The following is a 22641-nucleotide window of genomic DNA, read 5'->3' on the forward strand; positions in this document are numbered from 1 at the left end:
ATTTAAATGTCACACTGATCTCCTGCAGCCTTTTCCAGGTAATAAGGATTAAGGTGATTGTACAATGTTGATATTAACAAATTTGCAGGGACTATAGCATTGCACTTCATGCCCACAAAATTTACATCCTCATGAAAAACTTACTAGACAGAATTTTCTCAAAATAAGAGGGATTAAGATAGACTGACTTAAAATAGACAAAAACTTAAGGTATCCCAGGATACCCCAAAAAGACTGGGTTAAAATCCTTTGGTGCAGTGAAACAATGGAACAAGGAAAGACTAAAGTGACCAGCTACAGGAGAACAAGTCACAAAGGAAACAAAGGGGTCTCTGTGATTTTTCTTTTTCTTTTTTTTTCTTTTCCTTTCTTTCTTTTTTTTAATGTTTACTTACTTTGAGAGAGAGAGAGAGAGAGAGTGAGAGAGAGAGCACGAGCTGGGGAGGGGCAGAGAGAGGGAGAGAGAGAATCCCAAGCAGGCTCCACACTCAGCCTACAGTCTAATGCAGGGCTTAATCTCATCACTTCGAGATCATGACCTGAGCCAAAATGAAGAATGGGGTCCCTCCACCTACTGAGCCACCTAGGTGCACCTGTAATTTTTCTTTTTTCTTTTTTTTTTTTAACTTTTACTTATTTTTGAGAGATGGAGAGACACAGAGTGTGAGAGGGGGGAGGGGCAGAGAGAGAGAGAGACATCCCTGAAATTTTTCAATTAAAAAAAAAAATTAATGGGGCGTCTGGGTGGCTCAGTCAGTTAAGTGTCTGACCCGTGGTTTGGCTCAGGTCGTGGTCCCAGGATCCTGGGATTGAGCCCTACCTCAGGCTCTGACAGCACAAAGCCTGCTTGAGATTCTCTCTCTCCCTCTCTCTCTGCCACTCCCCCTTTCACACTCTCTCTGTCTCTCTCAAAATAAATAAAAAAACTTTAAAAAGTCAATAGACTTTATTTTAGAGTGAAATTGAATAAATAAATGTGCATCCATTTTTATTGTTATAATTTCAGAGCTGTTTTATCTTAGTTTCTGATTGGTACTTAAACGTCAATGGTTTGAAACATTACATCTTTTAATTTCTCCTGGTATATGCTTATTGATCTGTAAACATACACAAAAGATGTTTCTTTAATAAATCCTGTTATTCTTTTGTAATGTAAGGAACCCCTTTCCTACCATAGAGACTACCTGTCAACCTTAAGCAGCATGAACAGATCTCAAGCATTTGGGAAAGCAGCTATGATGGTGGTGTAGAAGCTCAGAGCAGAGACCCCCAAGAAGGAGGCTGTTACAGATGGGGAGAGGGTGGTAAGAACCTCACAAGGGCATGGGAAGATGATGAGGAAATGAATTCAGAAGCTCCTTCAGAGGACAACAGCCTTGACAGCAAATTTCACATGGGTAAGAGAGAGGAACCAGTCAGAATGGAGTCTGCACATTCTAGTTTGTCTGATGAGGTGAACGCTGATGCCATTCACGGATACATACGGCAGGGAGCAAGCTGAATTGTTCTGGGAAGAGAATGATCAGAATGACATGGTTGGACCCTGGACATTTTGATCTTGAGTTACTTGTGAGGCACACAAATGGAGGTTTCCAATTAATATTTGGATATTGAGTCTGGAGCTTAGGAGGAGGGTGAAAATAAAGGTGTACTGTTGTCTGCATGATGCGATAGACAAAGCCCCAGAAGTGCGTAAGAAAAGCTGAGAAAGTGCAAATGGATAAGAGAGAGAACAGTAGATGTAGCATTTGGAGAGGCAATATGCTCAGTGGGTAAAAGCTGGGACTTCGAACAACTTACTTAACTTTTCTGTGCCTCAGGTGCTATAGCTGTAAAATGGGTTATTTAATAGTAGTAACTCCCTCATAGAGTGTTGGGGAGATGAATTCATTGTACACAAAATGCTTATTTAGTACAGTACCTGGCACATAATACAGGTTCTATAATTATCTCACATTATTGGAGTAAGGATCTTTAAGGTATCTGAGTTAAGAGCACTGGGAAAGAGCAACCCAAGTCAGAAGATGATGCGAGAGAGGAGTTCTCCAGGAGAGCAGACTGAGAAGTTTCAGCAAGGGGATGGTCAACAGTGTCAAATGTTACACTAAGTTCTCCTAAATAAGGGTTTATGAGAAGTTTTTGGCTCTGTCAGTTAGGGAGTCATTTGTGTCCTTAGAAAGGGCAGGCTCAGAAGAATGGTTTCAGAAGCCAGATTGCAGGGGTTTATGAGAAATGGAAATGACCTCTGTTCAGAGATGGTAAATTGAACACTTTCACTTCCCTCCACTCCTACGCTCCACTGACATAAGAGTAAAGGCTTTTGTTTTGTTTTGCTTTGCTTTGCTTTGCTTTGGGCATAAACAAACAAAGGGAAAGAAAAGACAAGAGAAAAAGGCAACAAAATTTTGGAAACTGAAAAGAAGAGGGATGAGTGTTAATTTTCTTACTACAACCAAAAACCCCAAAAACTAAGGCAACAGTGGGGGAAGGCAAGAAGCAAGCTGAGTTGCTCTTCAGAACCCCAGAAAGGCCCAGAAATTGGGGATTTCAGGTGTCTCTGAAATCAGGGTTGAGAGTGGAGATGAAAACAGATGGTCTGCTTTAGAAGCAGTTAGACTCATCTTTACCCCTTCGTGCTGCCCCATCATGACCTTCCCCAGCCCTGTGTGGCCCAAGGGACTGAAACTCTCTCACTGGAGAAGACACCTGGGGTGAATAGAATGACTTCGATGGTGCAATATCACAGTGAAAACAGGAAGGTTAAGTGGAAGTCCACATGCAGAATGGTAAGACACCCCAGCTTCATTCTTTCACTCTCTTCCCAGGTGCTGCAACCAAGTTTGTTTCTTCTGGGAAGAAGAATGGAAAACTTTTTCTCTGGATGTGTGAGTGCCCCAGAAGAAATAACCTAAAGATACTGACATTTAGGGGTCCCCCAATGAAATGACTCAGCCAGATCATCTTACAGTGATGTCCACCAGTTAGCAAGGCTTGTTCACGTGCAGAGCGCTTCCATAGTTTTTCTGTGTGTGTGTCTAAAATCTTCACAAAAGACAAATGGCACCCCGGGTATTTCTCTCTATCTCTCTCATCTTTCCCTATAGTGTCCACATTGTGGTGTGAGTGCTAAAAGCCAAAGAGAACAAGCCAGAAGAAGTCATGTCACCTTCAGTGGCCTAGCCTTGGAAGTTCCTCAACATCATTTGTACATCATTCTGATTACAAAGGTCCACCGGGTTCAACTAGAGGCAACATAGTCCCCACCCTTGATGGAGGAATGTAAGTTGTTATTCTGTAAGAAGGGCACATGGAGTAGGACACAAAAAAGTAACAAAAACAGCTTATACACAAAGGATGGAGAAGGAGAATGACATCACAAGTCCTTAGCAGAGCTGGATGCCAGCAGACAAGGAACAGTGCCTCAGTGAGGAGCAAGGAAGATAACTTTCAACCTAGATTTCTATACTCAGCCAAGCTATGACTAAAGAGTTAAGACAAGATGAAGACATTTGTATATATTCAACTTTTTTAAATGTTTATTTATTTATTTTTGAGACACAGAGAGCATGAACGGGAGGGGCAGAGAGAGAGGGAGAGAAAGAATCCCAACCAGGCCCCGCTCTGTCACCACAGAGCCTTGCATGGTGCTCGATATCACAAACCATGAGATCATGACCTGAACTGAAATCAAGAGTCGGATGCTTAACTGACTGAGCCACCCATGCGCCCCTATATTCAACTTCTCAAAGAATTTATCTTCCATGGCCCTTGGCCAGGAAACTCCTAGAAGCTCCATCAATATGAAGACATAAACAGAGAATGAAGGAGAGCCAGGAATTGAGGCTCTGAACAGGAAAGAAATTAAGGGAACCCCTACCCCCTAGAATGACAACTGTGCTGTAATTAGGATTAGAGAGGACAGAAGACTCGGGAGTGATGTCCCCATAAATAAGATTCATTTTCTGACATGTTTGAATGCCCTGAGTGATAAGTACGTTGGAGGCTGAGAAAACCAAGAAAAAGATAATAGTTAAGTCTAGGGAAAACCAGAAGATTTACATGAAAGTCAATCTGTACATACATGGCTAAACTGTGAGTAAAATCTGCATAGTCATTAAAAAATTAAATGTAATCTCTATTTGGAAGGTAGGAAACTGTGGGGGGTGCAGTGTACTTAAGGGAGCTAAATCCTAATTTCCAAAGGACAAATTCAACACATAATACTTAAACTTGAAAATAGGCTAAAAGTCAAAATAAGCATATTATTAGAAACGTAGAGACAAATATGCAAAGGAAAAGTGAAAGAGGTAAAAGTAGTTGCCATTGGGGAGCAAAATTCAGAGGAGAAATTATTTTTTACTTAATAACTTCTATGGAACTATTTCACTTAAAAACTGTATACATAGGTGATTTAAATAAAAATTGCTATTTTAAAAATCATGAGTGGAAATTTCTGTCAAAATATGGAGATTTGCAAATGTTTTCTTCCCTTCCCAATCCCACTGAAAGCAATAAATGGACTTACAAGAACAAAGAAAATGGAAGAAGAAATGAGAACTAGATAGGAGCTTATACAATTGAAGACAGCAGGCCCCCATTTAGAAAAAAATACAAAATTGGGTATGAAAATGAATTTGGAAGAAGAAAAGATATCACAACAAAGTACTAGTTTTAAAAATCTAACAGGGGCACCTGGGTAGCTCCGTTGGCTAATCGTCTGACTCTTGGTTTCAGCTCAGGTCATGATCTCACAGTTCTTGAGTTCAAGCCACACATTGGGCTCTGTGTAGGCAGTGCAGAGCCTGCTTGGGATTCTCTCTCTCTCTCTCTCTCTCTCTCTCTCTCTCCTCTTCCCCTGCTCATGCTCCCTCTCTCTCAAAATAAATAAATAAACTTTACAAAAAAATCTAACAAACATCATGAAATTATAAAAATAACAGTATTGGGGGGCCTGGGTGACCCAGTCAGGTAAGCATCCAACTTCTACTCAGGTCATGGTCTCGTGGTTCTTGAGTTCGAGCCCCACATTGGGCTCTGTGCTAACAGCTCAAAACCTGGAACCTGCTTCGGATTCTGTGTCTCCCTCTCTTTCTGCTCCTCCTCCACTCATGCTCTGTCTCTCCTTCAAAAATAAACACTAAAAATGCAACGAAAAAATAATAAATAATAAAAAACAAGGGTTTTTTTAGCTCATTTATTTATTTTGAGAGAAAAAGTACAAGTGTGTGAGTGGGGGAGGCAGAGAGGGAGAGAATCCCGAGAAGACTCCACTCTGTCATCACAGAGCCGATTGCAGGGCTCAATCCCATGAACTGTGAGATCATGACCTGAGCAGAAATCAAAAGTCAGACGCTTAACCAACTGAGCTACCTAGGTGCCCCCCCTGCCAAATAACAGTGTTTTTATTAACTGCCTTAAACATTTTATAATTCTTTTTTTCTTACATCTTTGGCTATCTACCCTTTGATCACTTCTTCATGGAATAAAATGTTAAAATATCATTTTCTTTAGAGTGAACAAATTTAGTCTTCCCTCTAGTACTTTTAATCAAAAAAATTTACTATTGGTTTTGAAAACTTTCTTTCAGGGGTGCCTGGGTGGCTCAGTTGGTTAAACATCTGACTTCGATGACCTCACAGTTCGTGGGTTCGAGTCCCGTGTCGGGTTCTGTGCTGACAGCTCAAAGACTGGAGCCTGCTTTGGATTCTGTGTCTTCTTCTTCTCTCTGTGTTCCTCCCCTGCTCATGCTCTCTCTCTCTCTCTCTCTCTCTCTCTCTCAAAAATAAAGATTAAAAAAAAATTAAAAAGAAGTGGGAAAACTTTCTTTCAGCTTCAAAATTGATTATTGGTAACATGTGAGATTTATTTCAGGACTGTTGCCAAATTTAGGAAAATTGCTAGGACTTTTTTTTCATATATAACCTGTAGAACTTAAAAACATTCTTAGTTTTCTTATGCTCTAATTATAAATACATTTGAATTGAGATTATCATTAACCATTTTGTTATTGGTGTCTTTACATCATAGTGACATATTTTGAGTTTGATAGTGTCTTTCTCTGTGTCAGTATTTTTGTATGCCAAATCAGCTGGAAATGTATCTTTTTCTGGTTCTTATGATTCATTCCTCTTCATTCTATGGATTATCAACACTCCAAGAACATATTCATTGCTTCTATGTGAAATATGTACCTTTCTTTTAATCATGGAATGGGGATAATGGTACTTATCCTATTGTATCCTTGGTATGAGCTGAAAGCTTTTTTGATACAATTTGCTTATTAGCACCAGAATAATTCCTATTGATTTAGCTGCTCATTTTTATTGTTTTTGTTTCATATCTCAATAATTTTTAGTGTGGATTTACTCTCAATCCTTTACTACATAACTTATAGATAGCAAAATAAAGTATCCTTTACATGTATATCCAGATGAGGAGTCTGTAATTTCTCATGTACTTTATTGAAATTACCCTAAATTTATTTCCAAACTTCAATAGTTACACCCTACAAATACCAGACATATACACAAATTCTGATCAATCTTTTTTTGTGTGAATTCCATCAAAAATAGATAAAAGGGGGGGGCACCTGGGTGGCTCAGTTGGTTGAGTGTCTGACTCTTGATTTCAGCTCAGGTCATGATCCCAGGGTCATAGAATCAAGCCCCAAATCAGGCTCCTTGCTGAGCGTGGAGCCTACTTAGGATTCTCTCTCTCTCTCTCTCTCTCTCTCTCTCTCTCTCTCTCTCCCTCTGTCCTTCCCCCTGTTCATGAATTATCTCTCTCTCTCTCTTTCTCTAAAAGAAGAAAAAAAACCTTAAAAATAGCAGAAAATATGTATGACATGTTTAATAATGATATATATTGAGTTATCAAATATGTGCTCGGAGAAATTGTTTTAACTATGAGAGTCAATGAGAATCAGATTCATCAATTACAATTTACACGTGACATCCCTGGAATAACTTTCTCCAGACTAGCTTCTGGCTCAGAGTCATGTGACACTGGTCCTGCATGTTTATATCATGACAGCATGAGTAGCCATGGAGGGCAGTAAAATAGCCTTGAAAGTCATTTCTACACTAGGATGGTTGGTAATAATATGGATGCAACTGGAATCTCACTCACATATCCTTCTAAATTCAATCTAAATGTAGCCCAAACTCAGCTTCCCCTTAGTCAGATCCCAAAATGCCCACAGTGACTCCCAAACCACCCCTACACACAGGGAAATGAAATAGTGGAGACTTCCTAATTGAAAGAGACAGAAAGCTTAGCCAATCACAGCTAAAACACCTCACTTTTAATATTTATATAATCATGTGGACATATTGCTAAGACACCTTCCAGGACCTTGGAAACGAAACTCTAAGCAACATTTAGCTTCAAGGTTAATTTGCCTCTAAAATAGCAATGAAATTTTGGAAAACAAACTGATGTGTCTAAATGGCTTGTCAGACAAGAGAAAGTTGAAACCCAAGCTAGAAGCAGGGGGATCTAGAAGCAAGCAAATGTCCCACTAAAGATCCACAAATAGGATTAGGAAATGGAAACTCCAGGTATTTCTAAACATGGTGGTAAATGCCAATCTGAAAACAAGAGGCCTGAGGGTGAAACATAGGCTCTAGGAGAGAGGAAATGCTTTACCCCCCCCCCCCCCCACTTCTCTATAACACTGCTGTACTCATTGTTGTCAATATCTTACTTTCCACTCTTTTTCTTTCCTGGTTTTTGAGTAAAATTATCTTTTACAGATGATGATTAGCAGCCAATCTACAGCCCTCTGCCTCCAACGTATCTAATAGGACAAGTACCAATACCACCATTCAGGCAGAAGCCTGGAGTTTTATTTTCTAAATGGGCTAAATCAGAGGATGTTTGGACCCAAGGGCACCTGGCAGGGCAGAGAGCATGTGTATGGAGATCCCCATCACTGTGATTCAGTTCAAATTGAAATACTGAATCATAAAATTCTCCCTTCTTTGCTCCCCTGCCTCCCTTGATTCACTGGGGAAAATATTAGAAGGCAGACAAGAGATTTTAGAATTCCTCTCTGACAAAGTTGACCAGTCCAGGAATGGAGAGTCCTGTTGGGGTCCTCCAGCAAAAGAACACAACCTGATTACCTAGCACCCTCCATTGGTAAGCCTTCCCACAGAGTTTTAATTAGTTTCCAGTGCCTCCGTCTGAAATAGGAATGGGTAGTCAGAGATCACCTGACAATTGAGAAAGCTGCTAGCACCAAGAACCCAAACAAAGAGGAAAATGAGACAATTTAAAAAAAAAAAAAAAGGGAGAAAATCTTGACAACAACAATAATATTCTAACATATTTAGAGGTAAGTAAAGATATGGGATCCCTGAAACAGAAACAGAGTTTGGGGGCACTTGGGTGGCTCAGTCGGTTAAATGTCCGACTCTTGATTTTGGCTCAAGTCATGATCTCGCGGTTTGTGAGTTTGAGCCCCATGTCAGGCTCTGTGCTGAGAGTGTGGAGCCTGCTTGGGATCCTCTCTCTGCCTCTCTCCCTCTCTCTTTCTTTCAAAATAAATAAATAAACTTTAAATAATTAAAAAAACCCAGATTTCTGTAAAAATGAAATATTCAGGGTTTTGAAAAAAAGAGCATTTGGAATCAAAAGTCTGATAACACAAAAGGAAATATTAATGGAAGATTTAAAAGATAAAGTTGAAGGGTGCCTGGTGGTTCAGTCAGTTCAGCATCCAACTTCAGCTCAGGTCATGCATGGTCTTGAGGTTCATGAGTTCCAGCCCTGCATCTGGCTCTGTGCTGACTGACAGCTCAGAGACTGGAGTCGGCTACGAATTCTGTGTCTCCCTTTCTCTCTTCCCCTTTCCTACTCATGTTCTGTCTCTCTCAAACAATAAATAAACACTTATAAAAATTAAAAAAAAGAAAGATAAAGTTGAGGACAAATCTCCCAGAAATCAGAGAAAAGCTTAAGATATAAGAAATGGAAAATAAATATGATGAAATTTATATATATACATATATATATACATATATATATATACATATATATATACATATATATATATACATATATATATATATATATTCAGATTATGAACCACCCAGGAGGTTCATAATCTGAATAGTAAGAGTTCCAGAAAGTGAGAATAGAGAAAACAGAGAAGATGAAGTTACCGGATAAATAATTTCTCAGACTATAAAGGGCCCATTGTGTGTCCAGGAGAGAACTTGGAAAATCAAGATACACTATCGTATAATTCTGGAACATTGTGGAGAAAGAGAAAGAGATTAGGAAACTGAGGTTCCATGAGATTAAAGGAACTTTCCCAAAGTTACACAGCTGGAAACAGGTAGTGTGAAGGCTGAACCCAAGTCTGTCATGTCCCATTACAGTTTTGAATGGTGGCAAACAAGTGAAGAGAGATTTATATTGGATCCTAGTTAGTACGAGGGGAAATCATGAGTTATTGGTAGAGGAAACACACAAATATTAATGTAAGTTGAAGATAAAGGGCCATCAGAGACCAAGAATGGAAAGTACAAGAGAGAGAGGAATCACTGAGTCAAGTCTTAAGAAGTCTGGGGGGAGTAGCACAGTGATAGGGGCAAGGGTTTGTCTTGGGAAGGAGTAAAGCTGTGGGCAGGAAGTAAGGGTGGGTGAAGTTGCTGCTATTAAGGTGGAACTCGGAAGAGAGAAATTAATGCGGTGGTACTGTTTTTTCCATGAAAGTAGGAGGCTAGTTATTCTCCTAAGAATAGACGAGGGAGGAAGGGGAGGGTTGGATCTTTACAGGGGATTGTGGTGGAGGGGAGGAGTTGGAAAGTACCTGGAGCATTTAGGAAAGAGAGTAGAGTTGCCAGCCTTAGCAAATAAAAATACAGCTCACTCAGTTAAATTTGAATTGCAGATTAATGACACATAGTTTTTTTGGTGTAAGTCCCATAAATTACATGGTATTTTCTCTGGCAACCCTTAAAGAGAGATAGTAGAGCATGCATAAAGAACAGCAACGTTGCTTTGAAATAAGAAATGTGGAATGGAGCAACCTCAGTGTGAGTTGGGCATCAGATGGTAACCTCATTCCCAGGAGAAGTGAGGTAAAACACTGGGCTGGCCTTCCAGGCAGCAGCGGAAAGGCAGCTGGGCTGAGAGCCAGGAGATAGCTTGGGGATGCAATTCTTAGGGCCTCTCCTGAGAGTAATGGGAAGAGATATGTGTGGGAACCAGAGACTTGGAACTGGCAGGGAAGCCATTGCTGCAAATTGTTTTGCCCTGCTTTCTAATTTTGCCTGAGTGGTCATCTGCATTTTATATCTAATAGGTGTGCACTAAGGATGGCGATTACTAAGTAATCGTCTGAAAAGGACTTGAGCTCTTTAAAACACTGCATTAATACCAAATGAATGTTGTCCTCACCAGCAATATTCACAAGAAAAAGACTGTTCCCCTACGTAATTCTTTGACACGTTTGAGGTTTATTGTGGCGGTTTGTACTAGTGGTTAAAAGGCTACGGCCCATCTATGGTCACAGCCCACGTTAACCAAGTTACTTAACATAATTCACCTGGGACTCAATTTCCTTCTTTGTAAAGTTAGGGTAATAATAATTCCTAACTTGTAGGGTCATCAGAAGGATGAGTTAGTACGTATAATACTTAGAATCTGGTACTCAAATGTACAACCTTATATTAGATGTTATAGGTGGATAATGAGATGTTTTAATATTCATTATTAAATTTATTATCCATTCTTACACATTTGTATACACTATGTCAGGAAATATGTAGTAAGGAAATCAGTAGTTTTTAAAAAGGACATTCATGGGGGAGGGGAGGCATAAACAGGCAGAGCACAGAGGATTTTTAGGGCAGTAAAAATATTATGCATGATACCATAATCATGGATACATGTCATTATACATTTGTCCAACCACACAGAATGTACAACATCAAGAATGAGCCATGGTAGAAACTATGGACAATGGATGATTATGATGTGTCAGTGTAGGCCCATCAACTGTAACAAATGTCTCATTCTGGTGGGGATGTTGATGATGGGAGACGCCACGCATGTGTGGGGTATGGGGGCTTTGGGAAATGCCTGCACTTTCCACTCAATTTTGCTGTGACCCTACAACTACTCTTTTAAAAAGTCTTTATAATTTAAAAAGTGGTAAAAATAAAAATAAATTTATTTTAATAAATAATGTAACATTTAATAATTTAATAAAAATAAATTTAATTTAACAAAGCATTTCAGCAAAAAAAATACTTTCTTCTGGGAAAAAACATTTACTAGCATACTTTTATATGTTTCACAGACTTGCATGGTTAGGAAATAAGTGGTTTTTAAAAGGACATTCACTAGCATATCTTTGTATACATTTTATACATATATAGCCAAGAGATTAGTACAATTTAAAATTTTTATTTTCTTTTCTTTTTTGAAACTTATTTATTTATTTTGAGGGAGAGAGAACAGGGAAGGGGAAGAGAGAGAGAAAGGATCCTAAACAGGTGCCGGGGGGACTCAATCTCATAAACCGTGGCATCATGACCTGAGTCGAAATCAAGAGTTGGTCGCTTAGTGGACTGAGCTACCCAGGCACCCCACAATTTAAAATTTTTTAAACTACCAGGAACCTGGGTGGCTCAGTCAGTTAGGTGTCTGACTTCAGCCTAGGTCATGATCTCACCATTCCAGAGTTCGAGCCCAGCGTCAGGCTGTGTGCTGACAGCTCAGAGCTTGGAGCCTGTTTCGGATTCTGTGTCTCCCTCTCCCTCTCTTGGCCCCTCTTCCATTTGTGTTCTGTCTCTCTCTCTCAAAAATAAGTAAACATTAAAACATTTTTTTAATAAAAAATAAAAATTTTAAAACCAGAGGTTTCCCTTCAATCCCTTCACTGTGTATTGACTGCAGGTGTTTGAACTGGGAGACATGCATTTGCACTCATCAAGTTTTGGAACTCAGTTCTGGGATGCCTAGTGTAAGCTGTCTTAGTGACATTTCTCTCATCAATAAAATGACCAACAATGCTTGTTCAAATTAGATAATCTATTGTGATAGATAGAGTTTGGGTATGCAAGTCACTTTAATTCCTTCCCCTTCAAAGAACTCATAATTTAGTGGATGGGGTGGATTTTGCCAACTCCACACCTTATGTTGTGCAGGGCACACTCAGCATATCCCTCCTTTTAAATAAAGGAAGTCCCCAAACCCATCCAGAGCCTATTCTAGAGTCTAGAGGACACTCCTCTGCATATCCACGTTGTATGCATGTGCTGTTTTGTGGCGATGTGCTCCGTGCGACTCGGTTGCTGAAGACTTGAAGGCAGCTGTGAACTTGATTTTAACTGTCGTTAGATTTCTTCTTTTGCAAAATCATAAGATCCCAGAAGTCAGGGGTCTGTTGTTTATTCATTCAACCTCCTTCTGAGTCATTCAGGTACAGGGTGTGTCTGTCAATTGAAACTGCACACGGAGAAGTTTTGCGTTCACATCTGCCAGGATGGGAAGCCAGAGCGACCAGGAACTGGGTGGAAATCTAGCAGCAGAGCGGGGCAGAAGTGCTCTGAGCTTGTCACTTAGGCGGAGCTGACCAAGGTCGCCTCTATGTCTCACCTTCTGAAGTAGCATCAAAGTGAAAGAAGAGAGTGGGCGTGTTGGGAGCATGAGGTGTGGGGGCCTCTGAATCCTCTCGAGTAGAAAGGGAGAGAAGGTCACCGGCCTCAGACTAGGCTGGCTGGGTCCTGCGGCTCTTCCCTTTTGGAAATTCTTGTGCTGCCCAAGCTTTTAAATCTGTCAGGCCCCAGCAGCTGACCACCTCCCCAAAGGTCTCAGAATCTGGGACACACGGCTTGAGTTTGCGCCCAGTTGAGTGAGGGGAAAGCCAGCCCTACTTCTCGCCCCGCGTTAGCCCATTCGTCACCGAGCCCCGGGAAAACCACTTTCTGCCCCTCAGACCACAAGTTTCGGGGCTGCAGTGGGACGGAGGTAGGGAGAAGCAGAGGAACCTCCGGGACCATTCTCCCTTCTAGGCTGCTGCATATCTCCTCCGCGTCTGTGGCAGCCCGTTGCCAGCCTCTCGTCCCCGGTGGGCGGCCGGGACTCGCGGGGTGTTGGCTCCTCCTTTCCCTGTCTGCACAGAAGCGGCCCCGGGGCGCCCCGCCACGATCTCGGGACTCCGATCCAATCGAGAGCTTGCGGGGGTAGGGAAACAGCGAGGTGCGCTGCGAGACGCCGGGCCGTCCTCTGCACCCTGAGACTTTTCGGGAGAAAAGTTTCCAAAGGCTCCCCACGTCCTCTCTTTTGTAAGACTCGGGAGAACGGTGTCTGGGAGCGGTGAACAGCCGGGAGAGGGCTGTGATTTATGCATCAGAGTCCAGGGGGCACCAGCCTCCGTCCCTTCTCTGTTTTCTTTCTTTTTTTTTTTTTTTTTAATTCGGTTGCTTGGGGAGGGGGGGTGGGGAGGAGGGTGTGTGCACGTGTGTGTGTGTGTGTGTGTGTGTGTGTGCGCGCGCACTTGCGCTTGCTTCTGCCCCAGATCTTTCCTGGACAGTGAGTCTCCGAAGCCGAGATCCGGAGGCCCGCAGCCGCAGGCGGAGGGCGTGGGGGTTGAGATATTAACCCCTCCCCGCCTCTTCCTAGGGAAGCCACACGGCCTCAGCGGGGCGCTCGGTGACTTCAGCTAGCGGGCCGGCGCGGGCCGCGGAGAGCAGGGCTGGCCATTGGAGTGTGCGGCTGCGGAGGGAGGGGACCCCGACTCGAGTAAGTTTCAAGAGCGTCGCAGTCAGTCGGGGGCGGCAGCAAGATGCCGAACGCGCAGTGGAGACCCAGAGCTCTCCCAACGCAACTTCGTCCTGCCTGAGCGAGGTAGGGGACTGAGCGCGGTGCCAGCGCGGGCCGGGGGTGCGGGGGACCCCCGCTGCAGGAAGTGTTCAGTGTTAGAAACGAATTTTTAAGCCGGAACGAAGCAAAACGGAAACTTTTAAAACATCCATCTCTGGGCGCTAGAAACATTCATCCCTGGGCTACTAAGCCCAGTGCATCGGATTGTTCTTGGGGCACTTGTGAGTTAATGAAGTTTGGAAAAGGGCTCAGTCCGGTTGTAAAACCGACTAGAGGTGGGGGAGAGTGGAAACTGCGGTTGGTCGCAGAGGGGTGGGGGAAGGGGCTTAGTTTTGGAAATCTTATAGACAAAGAATATGGGAGGTGGGGGTGGGGGTGGGGGTAAGGGCTTAAACTTGCACTGCCGGCGAGGAGGGTGTGGAATTAGATGGGAGAAATGCCGAGTTTCTGGGTACGAGCAGCGTCGGCTGTCCCAGGAACTGCTCTCTGTTACGCCCCTTCTATCACATTGCGGCGTTACTTTGAAACATTTCAACGAGGTACAAGTAGACTTCTGCGAACCGTGCGGTGTTTCATTCTCTCCACACTTTCTAGTTCTGTGAGACGAGGCAACATGTTGGGGGAGGGCAGTAAGTAAAACTACCGCCTCACGTTTAGCAATGCACCAGACGTACGTTCAGGCTTCTGGACTGTAGATTTGCACTTGGAATTAGGAATGTAGTGGCATGTATTGTTATCGTTAGTAGTATAACTTATCTCGTGTGTGTGTGTGTTGGCCAAACCCACAGTAACTAAACATACTCCTTATGCAATCAATGAATGTGCGAAACTCCTGGGATTTATTGCAATCTCTTATGAATGATTTTCACTGAACCTTTAGATTTTCTTGCATTAGCTTACAAGGAAAAAAAAAAAAAAAAGAAGAAGAAGCAGCAGCAGAAGAAAGAAAAGGCAGTTGCTTCACAGAGGCGTTAAGCTTTCCTGTTTACCGCAAGGCCGGGGCGGGCTTGGCTGCCCACACCATGCGGCGCCCTCGGACCCAAAGCACACCTGTTCCTAGAGAGTTATTAATAGAGCCCAAAGAATGACTTACTCTGTCAAGTGATTTTCGTGCGAATCTAATGTCTTGCATGGCAATTAGGAGGTGGTTCTCTGTTCTTTTAGCTGGGTGGTGCTGTGCGTCTCCACCCTCATATTGGCGGTTGGGTCTCTTCCGAGGAGAGACCAAGAGCTGGTAGTGAACCCGCTGCTGAGAGGGCGAATGCTCCAGAACACCTCCAAGCTGGAAACCTGGAGGGGGATCGAGGTGGCGGCGTGAGGGAGCCGAAGGGGTGTTAAATGGGACTTGCTTCTCTAGTTTAACCATTTCCGTTTGGATGTGACACAGGGAGAGTTTTCGTCTTGTCGAGTTGGGAGTTTTCAGTTTGGGTAAAAATTTTTTTCTCCCTTCCCTTACCCACCCTACTCCCCCCTCTTTTTCTTTTTCTTTTCTTTTTTTTTTTTTTTTTTGCAAGAAATAAGAATTTGATTTTCTTTTTCTGAAATCCTTCTCCTTGTGCTTTCCCCAAGTTTACTTAAAACAAATCCATGACAAAACTGGAGCAGTGCCTTAGCTAGAATGAATTATGCCAGTGTGCTGTGGCTTTTTCCCTGACTCTCTCCTCTTTGTGACTTGTTTAAAGCTGCTGTTCCCGAGGCCCTCTCCAGCCAAGGAAAAGCTACACAAAAAGCCTGGATCTCCCGGACGGAACCACCCCCCCACCGCGGCAAGTGAAGGCTCTCTCGGCGTCGCCCTCTAGCGTTCTTCAGGAGAAGCGCCACCCCCGGGTTCCTGGAGACCCTGCGCACCATGGGGTCCACCAGCGTCCCGCTGGTGAAGACCCACCGCAGTTCTGTGTCTGACTATGTCAACTACGACATTATCGTCCGGCATTACAACTACACGGGAAAACTGAATGTCAGCGCGGACGAGAACGGCATTAAACTGAGCTCCGTGGTGTTCATTCTCATCTGCTGCTTTATCATCCTAGAGAACATCTTTGTCTTGCTGACCATTTGGAAAACCAAGAAGTTCCACCGACCCATGTACTATTTTATCGGCAACCTGGCCCTCTCAGACCTGTTGGCGGGAGTGGCCTACACGGCCAACCTGCTCTTGTCTGGCGCCACCACCTACAAGCTCACCCCCGCCCAGTGGTTTCTGCGGGAAGGGAGTATGTTTGTGGCCTTGTCTGCCTCGGTGTTCAGCCTCCTAGCCATCGCCATCGAGCGCTATATCACAATGCTGAAGATGAAACTCCACAACGGGAGCAACAGCTTCCGCTCCTTCCTGCTGATAAGTGCCTGCTGGGTCATCTCCCTCATCCTGGGTGGCTTCCCCATCATGGGCTGGAACTGCATCAACATGCTGGCCAGCTGCTCCACTGTCCTGCCGCTCTACCACAAGCACTATATCCTCTTCTGCACCACCGTCTTTACCCTGCTCCTGCTCGCCATCGTCATCCTGTACTGCAGGATCTACTCCTTGGTCAGGACTCGGAGCCGCCGGCTGACCTTCCGCAAGAACATCTCCAAGGCCAGCCGCAGCTCTGAGAAGTCACTGGCGCTCCTCAAGACCGTGATTATCGTCCTGAGCGTCTTCATCGCCTGCTGGGCGCCCCTCTTCATCCTGCTCCTGCTGGACGTGGGCTGCAAGGTGAAGACCTGCGACATCCTCTTCAGAGCGGAGTACTTCCTGGTGCTGGCCGTGCTCAACTCCGGCACCAACCCCATCATTTACACTCTGACCAACAAGGAGATGCGCCGGGCCTTCATCCGGATCCTGTCCTGCTGCAAGTGCCCCAGCGGAGACTCCGCCGGCAAATTCAAGCGACCCATCATCGCCGGCATGGAATTCAGCCGCAGTAAGTCAGACAACTCCTCCCACCCCCAGAAGGACGATGGGGACAACCCAGAGACCATTATGTCCTCTGGAAATGTCAACTCTTCTTCCTAAAACTGAAAGCTGCCTGACCCATGGGGAGAGTTCTTGCATGGTCACCCCACCACCCAGTGTTTGGAAAACAAAAACAAAAATAAAAAAGTCTCTGTGCCTCCACCGCTGCCAGGGAGGAGCTGCTGGGAGCCAGACGGAGGGGGCAGGGGGCAGAGTAAGAGCAGCCTGGTGGTGCCGGGGTGTTGGTGGGTTAGTTCCTGTGAACAATGCACTGGGAAGGGTGGAGATCAGGTCCTCGCCTGGGATCTATTTCCTAACCCCGCCCTGGAGCTTTGATTTTGCACTGAGCCAAAGGTCTAGCATTGTCAAGCTCCTGGAGGGTTCATCTGGCCGCTCCTCTAAGACTAAGGCCCCAGTGTGAGAGCATCTGTGGAGAGCTTGGAGGAGACGTTTTCTCTCACCTTAGTTGCCAGCCCAAGTGACTGTGTGCACTTCTGCATCTCTGGGTATGCCCTGCATATCCTATCCTCCCTTTCCCTTCACACCCCTCCTCAAAATTCTGTTACCTTATATTTGAACGACCTGGCGTTCATCAGAGCCGGGGTTGTGGCACGGTCCATTTCCTGATCGTCTGCAGCGGGTAGGCCGTGTTCAGGAGGGAAACCGTGAGGAATGGAGATGGTTTGGAGATGTAAAGCAATTTTATTTGCTGAGGCCAAAGTTTCCACGTAAGCTGGATCAGTTTTTGGAATTTGGTTACAGTCACTTTGATTTCTTTTTTTTTTTTTTCTTTTAACAACTTTACAATGAAGTATGTTACAGCATCGTTATCCATTGTGTCTGAAAGTCTGCATAAGTCCAGTTTATCTAGATGCTATCAACCAGGATCCTTTGTGTCATAGGAGAATCAAACAAGTAAAACAAGGTGAAAACTGACTGGGGGTGACTTTGTAAACCAAGAGAGATTTCTTAATGAGTTTGTCTAACAAATACAACGTCTGTCTTTGGCACTTTTGTTGACGTTTATTTCAGAGTGTTGTGTGAATTATTTCAACCAACAGGATGGTTGTATTTTGTTGTGTTAAAAGTACTTTCTGTGATTTTTGAATGTATTTGTCTCAGCATTTTATTGGACTTTTCTAACCTGTGTTAACACCGTTGAACGTGTATTTCCTAAGAAAATACAACCCTCTTGTGCCATTAAAGCATTACTTTAACTGATAGGGAATACCAGAAGTTTTAAAATACAGCTGTTCATTAAATAGTTAATTAAAGATGTGTATAAATGTCACAAAAAATAAAAATATATTGCTGTCTCTTTAGTATGGTTTTCAGTGCAATTAAACCGAGAAATGTCTTTTTTTAAAAAAATAGTATTTAATAGGTTTCTGACTTTTGTGGATCATTTTGCACATAGCTTTATCAACTTTTAAACATTAATAAACTGATTTTTTTTAAAGATTCCTTTGTGAATAGCATTTTTTTTTTTTTTTTTTTTTAAGAAATAAGACATTGTGTTTGACTGTGTGGATCTTTAGAATCAAAGTTAAGGGCAATTTGCTGTTACTCTTTAAAGGATTTCACCTTGATAAACTAGGGTGTGAAAAAAAATGTGGTTTGTTAAAAAACCACTCTATCTTTTTCAGGAAGAGAAACTTCAATAAGTTAACACTGAAGAGTAGTAAAAAATGCGATGAAAACCACCAACCTCTAAATACCACGCTGACAAGTAAATGCCATTATTGGAGTTTTAAATTGCATTCGAGCCAAACTAAGTGTTACACAATAATTCTTGTCCTAAAACACGGGCTTTTAAAGAAATGTATATACAAGAATGTAGTTGTAAATCTAATTTAAAAAAATTTTTTTAATGTTTATTTATTTTTGAGACAGAGAGAGACAGAGCATGAATGGGGGAGGGGCAGAGAGAGAGGGAGGCACAGGATCGGAAGCAGGATCCAGGTTCTGAGCCATCAGCCCAGAGCCCGATGCGGGGCTCAAACCCACGAACGGTGAGATCGTGACCTGAGCCGAAGTCGGACGCTCAACCGACTGAGCCACCCAGGCGCCCCAGTAAATCTAATTTAAATTGTGAAATGCAATGGTCGCTTCAAGCCCATCAACAAAAGCTTTTACATTCTTGGCTTTCCACCAACATGCTGGGGAAATAGGGATATAGATCTGGGAGACAGTATATTAAATCACTTTTTTCCAAGTGATTTTTTCCAAGTCTTGGCTTCTCCCAGACTGTCTTTTGGACAATATGGGACCACACAGTAGGAGGAGCACATAGCTAGCAAGGAGTAGCAAGTTGTAGAATGTAGGTTGAGTAGTATACCCCTCATACCTGAAAGCTTTCGATAATCTCTGATAGCTTTGGCCCCCTGGCCATTAATTGCTCCCAACTAGGCAATGAGACCAAGGGCACTTTGTAAGCTCCACAGAATTACTGTAATAATTGTTTCGATATTATTGTCATCTTCACTGAGAATTCATTTGAAGGGTTTGGGTGTGTTTGCCTCTTCAGTCCCGTTATTGCTTTCAGAATCTGTGCTTTCAACTGTCACTGCATATGCACAGGACACAGTTGGGACATGAAGATAAACCTCACCTCACAGAGTAGATGTCATTTCTGGGTAAGGTTAACTGTGGGAAACAGAAGTGTGTTCACGAAGGAAACCTTAGGTCACAACCTCCAGTTTCCTGAAGGAAATGCCAAAAATGTGCTGAAGACAAAAGACTGGAAACAAACTGGAATGTCTCTATCCATCTGTCTGCTGAGGCGGAAGGAATGAGTTCATGTTGTACTCACTTCCTAGAGCTTTCATTGCAGAGTCAAGCATAATGGAAAAGCCCATCCATTTCGTGTTTCTATGGACGATAAGTGTTCCTACTATTGGTTTTATCTTTATAAGCAAAGCAATGACTCACAACATGGGGAAGTTGAGGTAGGGCAGCTGACCCTGGCGGGGATTGGAAAACTCATGACAACGAGTGACAGGACAGCTTACTTGCCCACCTGTGAGCACATTATCCAGTCATCATATGTGCATTCTTCCTGGAAGTTCCACACTGTGCCTTTCATTCCAAGAGAGCTAGACAGTCATGGACTGTGGTTTTCCCGGGCAGGTGTGTGACAGAAGCCTACCTCTGGCTGAGAAGCAATGGCTGAGATAAAGGAGTCCTTGGTGGCATCTCAACATGAATATCTGGTTTTAATTTAGTATGTCCTGAGAATTGAGGATGAAAACAAAAATCTCAGTAACTATTTTTATACTAAATTTAAATGTCCATAAAGGTTTGATTAAAAAACTTATGTAGTATTTTTAAAGAGGAATAAAACAGGCAGCCTGAGAAATACTTGACATATTCTTGTAAATGGGCCCCTGGCATAAATATTGAGGAAAATTACAAAACGACATCAAACAATACTTTATTCCCAATGATATTAAATGTCATTACAATTCTACAGAACATTCACATAGAAATTGTATATAAGAAAAATGCTTGCCCTTGCTTTTTAGCCTCGTTATAAGTAGAAAAATTAAATTCTTGGGGTGCCTGGGTGGCTCAGTCAGTTGAGCGTCTGACCTCGGCTCAGGTCATTATCTCATGGTCTGCGAGTTCGAGCCCCACATCGGGCTCTGTGCTGACAGCTCTGAGCCTGGAGCCTGCTTCAGATTCTGTGTCTCCCTCTCTCTGACCCTCCCCCATTCATGCTTTGTCTCAAAAATAAAGAAACATTAAAAAAAAAATTAAAAAAAAAAGAAAAATTAAATTCTTTAGTAAAAGTTAATCTAGTGATATTAGAAATTCCAACATTTACAGTAATAGAAATGTTGCATTTCTGTTAACTAGAGAATGGATTTTATTTTGGCATTATCAGTACTTTGGTTGTGATTTATGGCATCTTTAATGTTCCCCCAATGTAAAAAGTCTTATTATGAAGGTTTTTGTTGTTGTTGTTGTTTTTAATTTTAGAGAGAGGGGCCAAAGGAGAGGGGCAGAGAGAGAGAGAGAGAGAGACAGAGAAAGAATCCCAAGCAGGGTCCATGCTCAGCATAGAGCCTAATGTGGGGCTCGATCCCATGACCTTAGGATCATGACCTGAGCTGAAATCAAGAGTCCAATGCTCAACCAACTGAGCCACCCAGGTGCCCCTTTTTGATGGAGCTTTTAACTTACTTTCAAATTGGATTAATTTCTGCTATAGACACTGCCTATGATAAGGATGCACCCAGTGTAATATCCTCGTAGTACTTCTAACCCAGACTGTACTTTTTGAATGATTTTGACTCTTCTTGCCTCCCTTCAGTGTATCTCTGAGACCTCTCACATTTTCTAGGTAACTACAAATGCAGCTCTGTTTGGGAGCTACTACTCTGAAATAGCAACTTCAAAAAGATGATTAGCTCTTTTGGGAAAGTCCTACAAAGTGAGGACTTGAAGTTTAAGTACGATTAAATATTAGCAACCCCATTTTCAATTGAGAAGTAAGGGATAATACTTGAGTGACACATTTAAAAAATGTTTTCATTACAAAACTGTTAAATTTGAACTTGTAAATGGGTCACTGACTCAAAAATTAATTTCTAACCAGGAACACTCTTATTTACCTATATGATGTGCAATAATCATTTTCTGTGATCTCTTTGTAACGTTCAGTTATTCTTTTCTTTCATATTGCTTTCTCCGGGGGTGCCTGAGTGGCTTAGTCAGTTAAGCATCTGACTCTTGGTTTCACCTCCAGTCAAGATCTCACAGTTCATGGGTGTGAGCCCACGCTGGGCTCTGCACTGACACCGCAGAGGTGTGTCTCCCTGTCTCTCCGCCTCTCCCCTGCTCGCTGTCTGTCTCTCTCTCTGTCTCTGTCTCTCTCTCTCTCAAAATAAAGAAATAAGATTTTTGAAAAATGTTGCTTACTCCATACCCAGCTGGAATGGTGTTTTCTATGGACACCTCAGTAATTAGATCAAACTAGATCAATCTCATTTGTTTCTTAACTAACCACATCAAACTAGATGTGCCTGTGTTTTCCGCAAATAGTTTTAAAACGTCTGGAGGGAGGAATCACAACTAACCAAAAGAAGCCTTTATAGGGCCTGTTAGAATATTCTTTCCCTGTGGACAAAGTAAGTTCTGGATGATGAGAAATCATAATAGATTACATCTTTTCCTCCAATCTTGCTGCTTTTTTGATGTGTGCTTCACAAAGCCCAAGGAAAGGGACTCAAAATACTTTTTCACACATACCATTTCCTTCACTGCCATAATGATTGGAACTAGAGTCCAATCAGAATACTCAAACAAGCAAGCAAGCAAGGTCTACTTGAACTACTAAAAGCCTTTTTATTGTTTACAAAGAAAAAGAATTAAAACAAAAACTTTTAAAATATTTATTTATTATTGAAAGACAGAGTCAGAGTGTGAGCAGGGGAGGGGCAGAGGGAGAGGAAGCCACAGAATCTGAAGCAGGCTCCAGCCTCTGAGCTGTCAGCACAGAGCCTGACGCAGGGCTTGAAGTCACAAACCGCGAGATCATGATCTGAGCTGAAGTTGGACGCTTAACGGACTGAGCCACCCAGGCGCCCCAAAAGAAAAAGAATTTTTAACCAGTGCTCAAAAGAGCTAGGAAAGATGAAAGAGGAGGATAACAGTGAGGGAGGGTTAGACCTGCATTTAATTTAGCCTTTTCACAATCCTTGACAAGAGCCAGGACCAATGGCAAATTTGGTTCCTGTTGAAGACATCTTGCCTAATACTCTTTGTGCTTTCTTCTTAGAATTAGACTTTCAGGTGATTCCTGCATTTCTTATGGTCTCTTTTTCATCCCTTTGAGGACTGAAGGATTGAAAATCAGATTT

General features: G+C 42.7%; 1 protein-coding gene across 3 annotated transcripts; it reads left to right on the forward strand.

Moving 5' to 3' along the window:
- Nucleotides 1-13501: 13501 nt before the first annotated feature.
- On the forward strand, nucleotides 13502-18235 carry S1PR1 (sphingosine-1-phosphate receptor 1). Of its 3 annotated transcripts, none has more exons than XM_043575689.1 (2): nucleotides 13502-13866; nucleotides 15525-18235. In XM_043575689.1, the coding sequence occupies exon 2, from the start codon at nucleotides 15692-15694 to the stop codon at nucleotides 16835-16837; it is 1146 nt and encodes a 381-aa protein (XP_043431624.1). In that variant the 5' UTR covers nucleotides 13502-13866; nucleotides 15525-15691; the 3' UTR covers nucleotides 16838-18235. The 3 variants fall into 3 exon arrangements, with proteins under 3 accessions (XP_043431624.1, XP_043431625.1, XP_043431626.1); XM_043575690.1 differs by lacking the exon at nucleotides 13502-13866 and adding an exon at nucleotides 15021-15148; XM_043575691.1 differs by lacking the exon at nucleotides 13502-13866 and adding an exon at nucleotides 15156-15270.
- The last annotated feature ends 4406 nt before the right edge of the window (nucleotides 18236-22641 follow it).

This window comes from Prionailurus bengalensis, chromosome C1 (genome assembly GCF_016509475.1).
Source record: "Prionailurus bengalensis isolate Pbe53 chromosome C1, Fcat_Pben_1.1_paternal_pri, whole genome shotgun sequence".
Classification (NCBI taxonomy): Eukaryota; Metazoa; Chordata; class Mammalia; order Carnivora; family Felidae; genus Prionailurus; species Prionailurus bengalensis.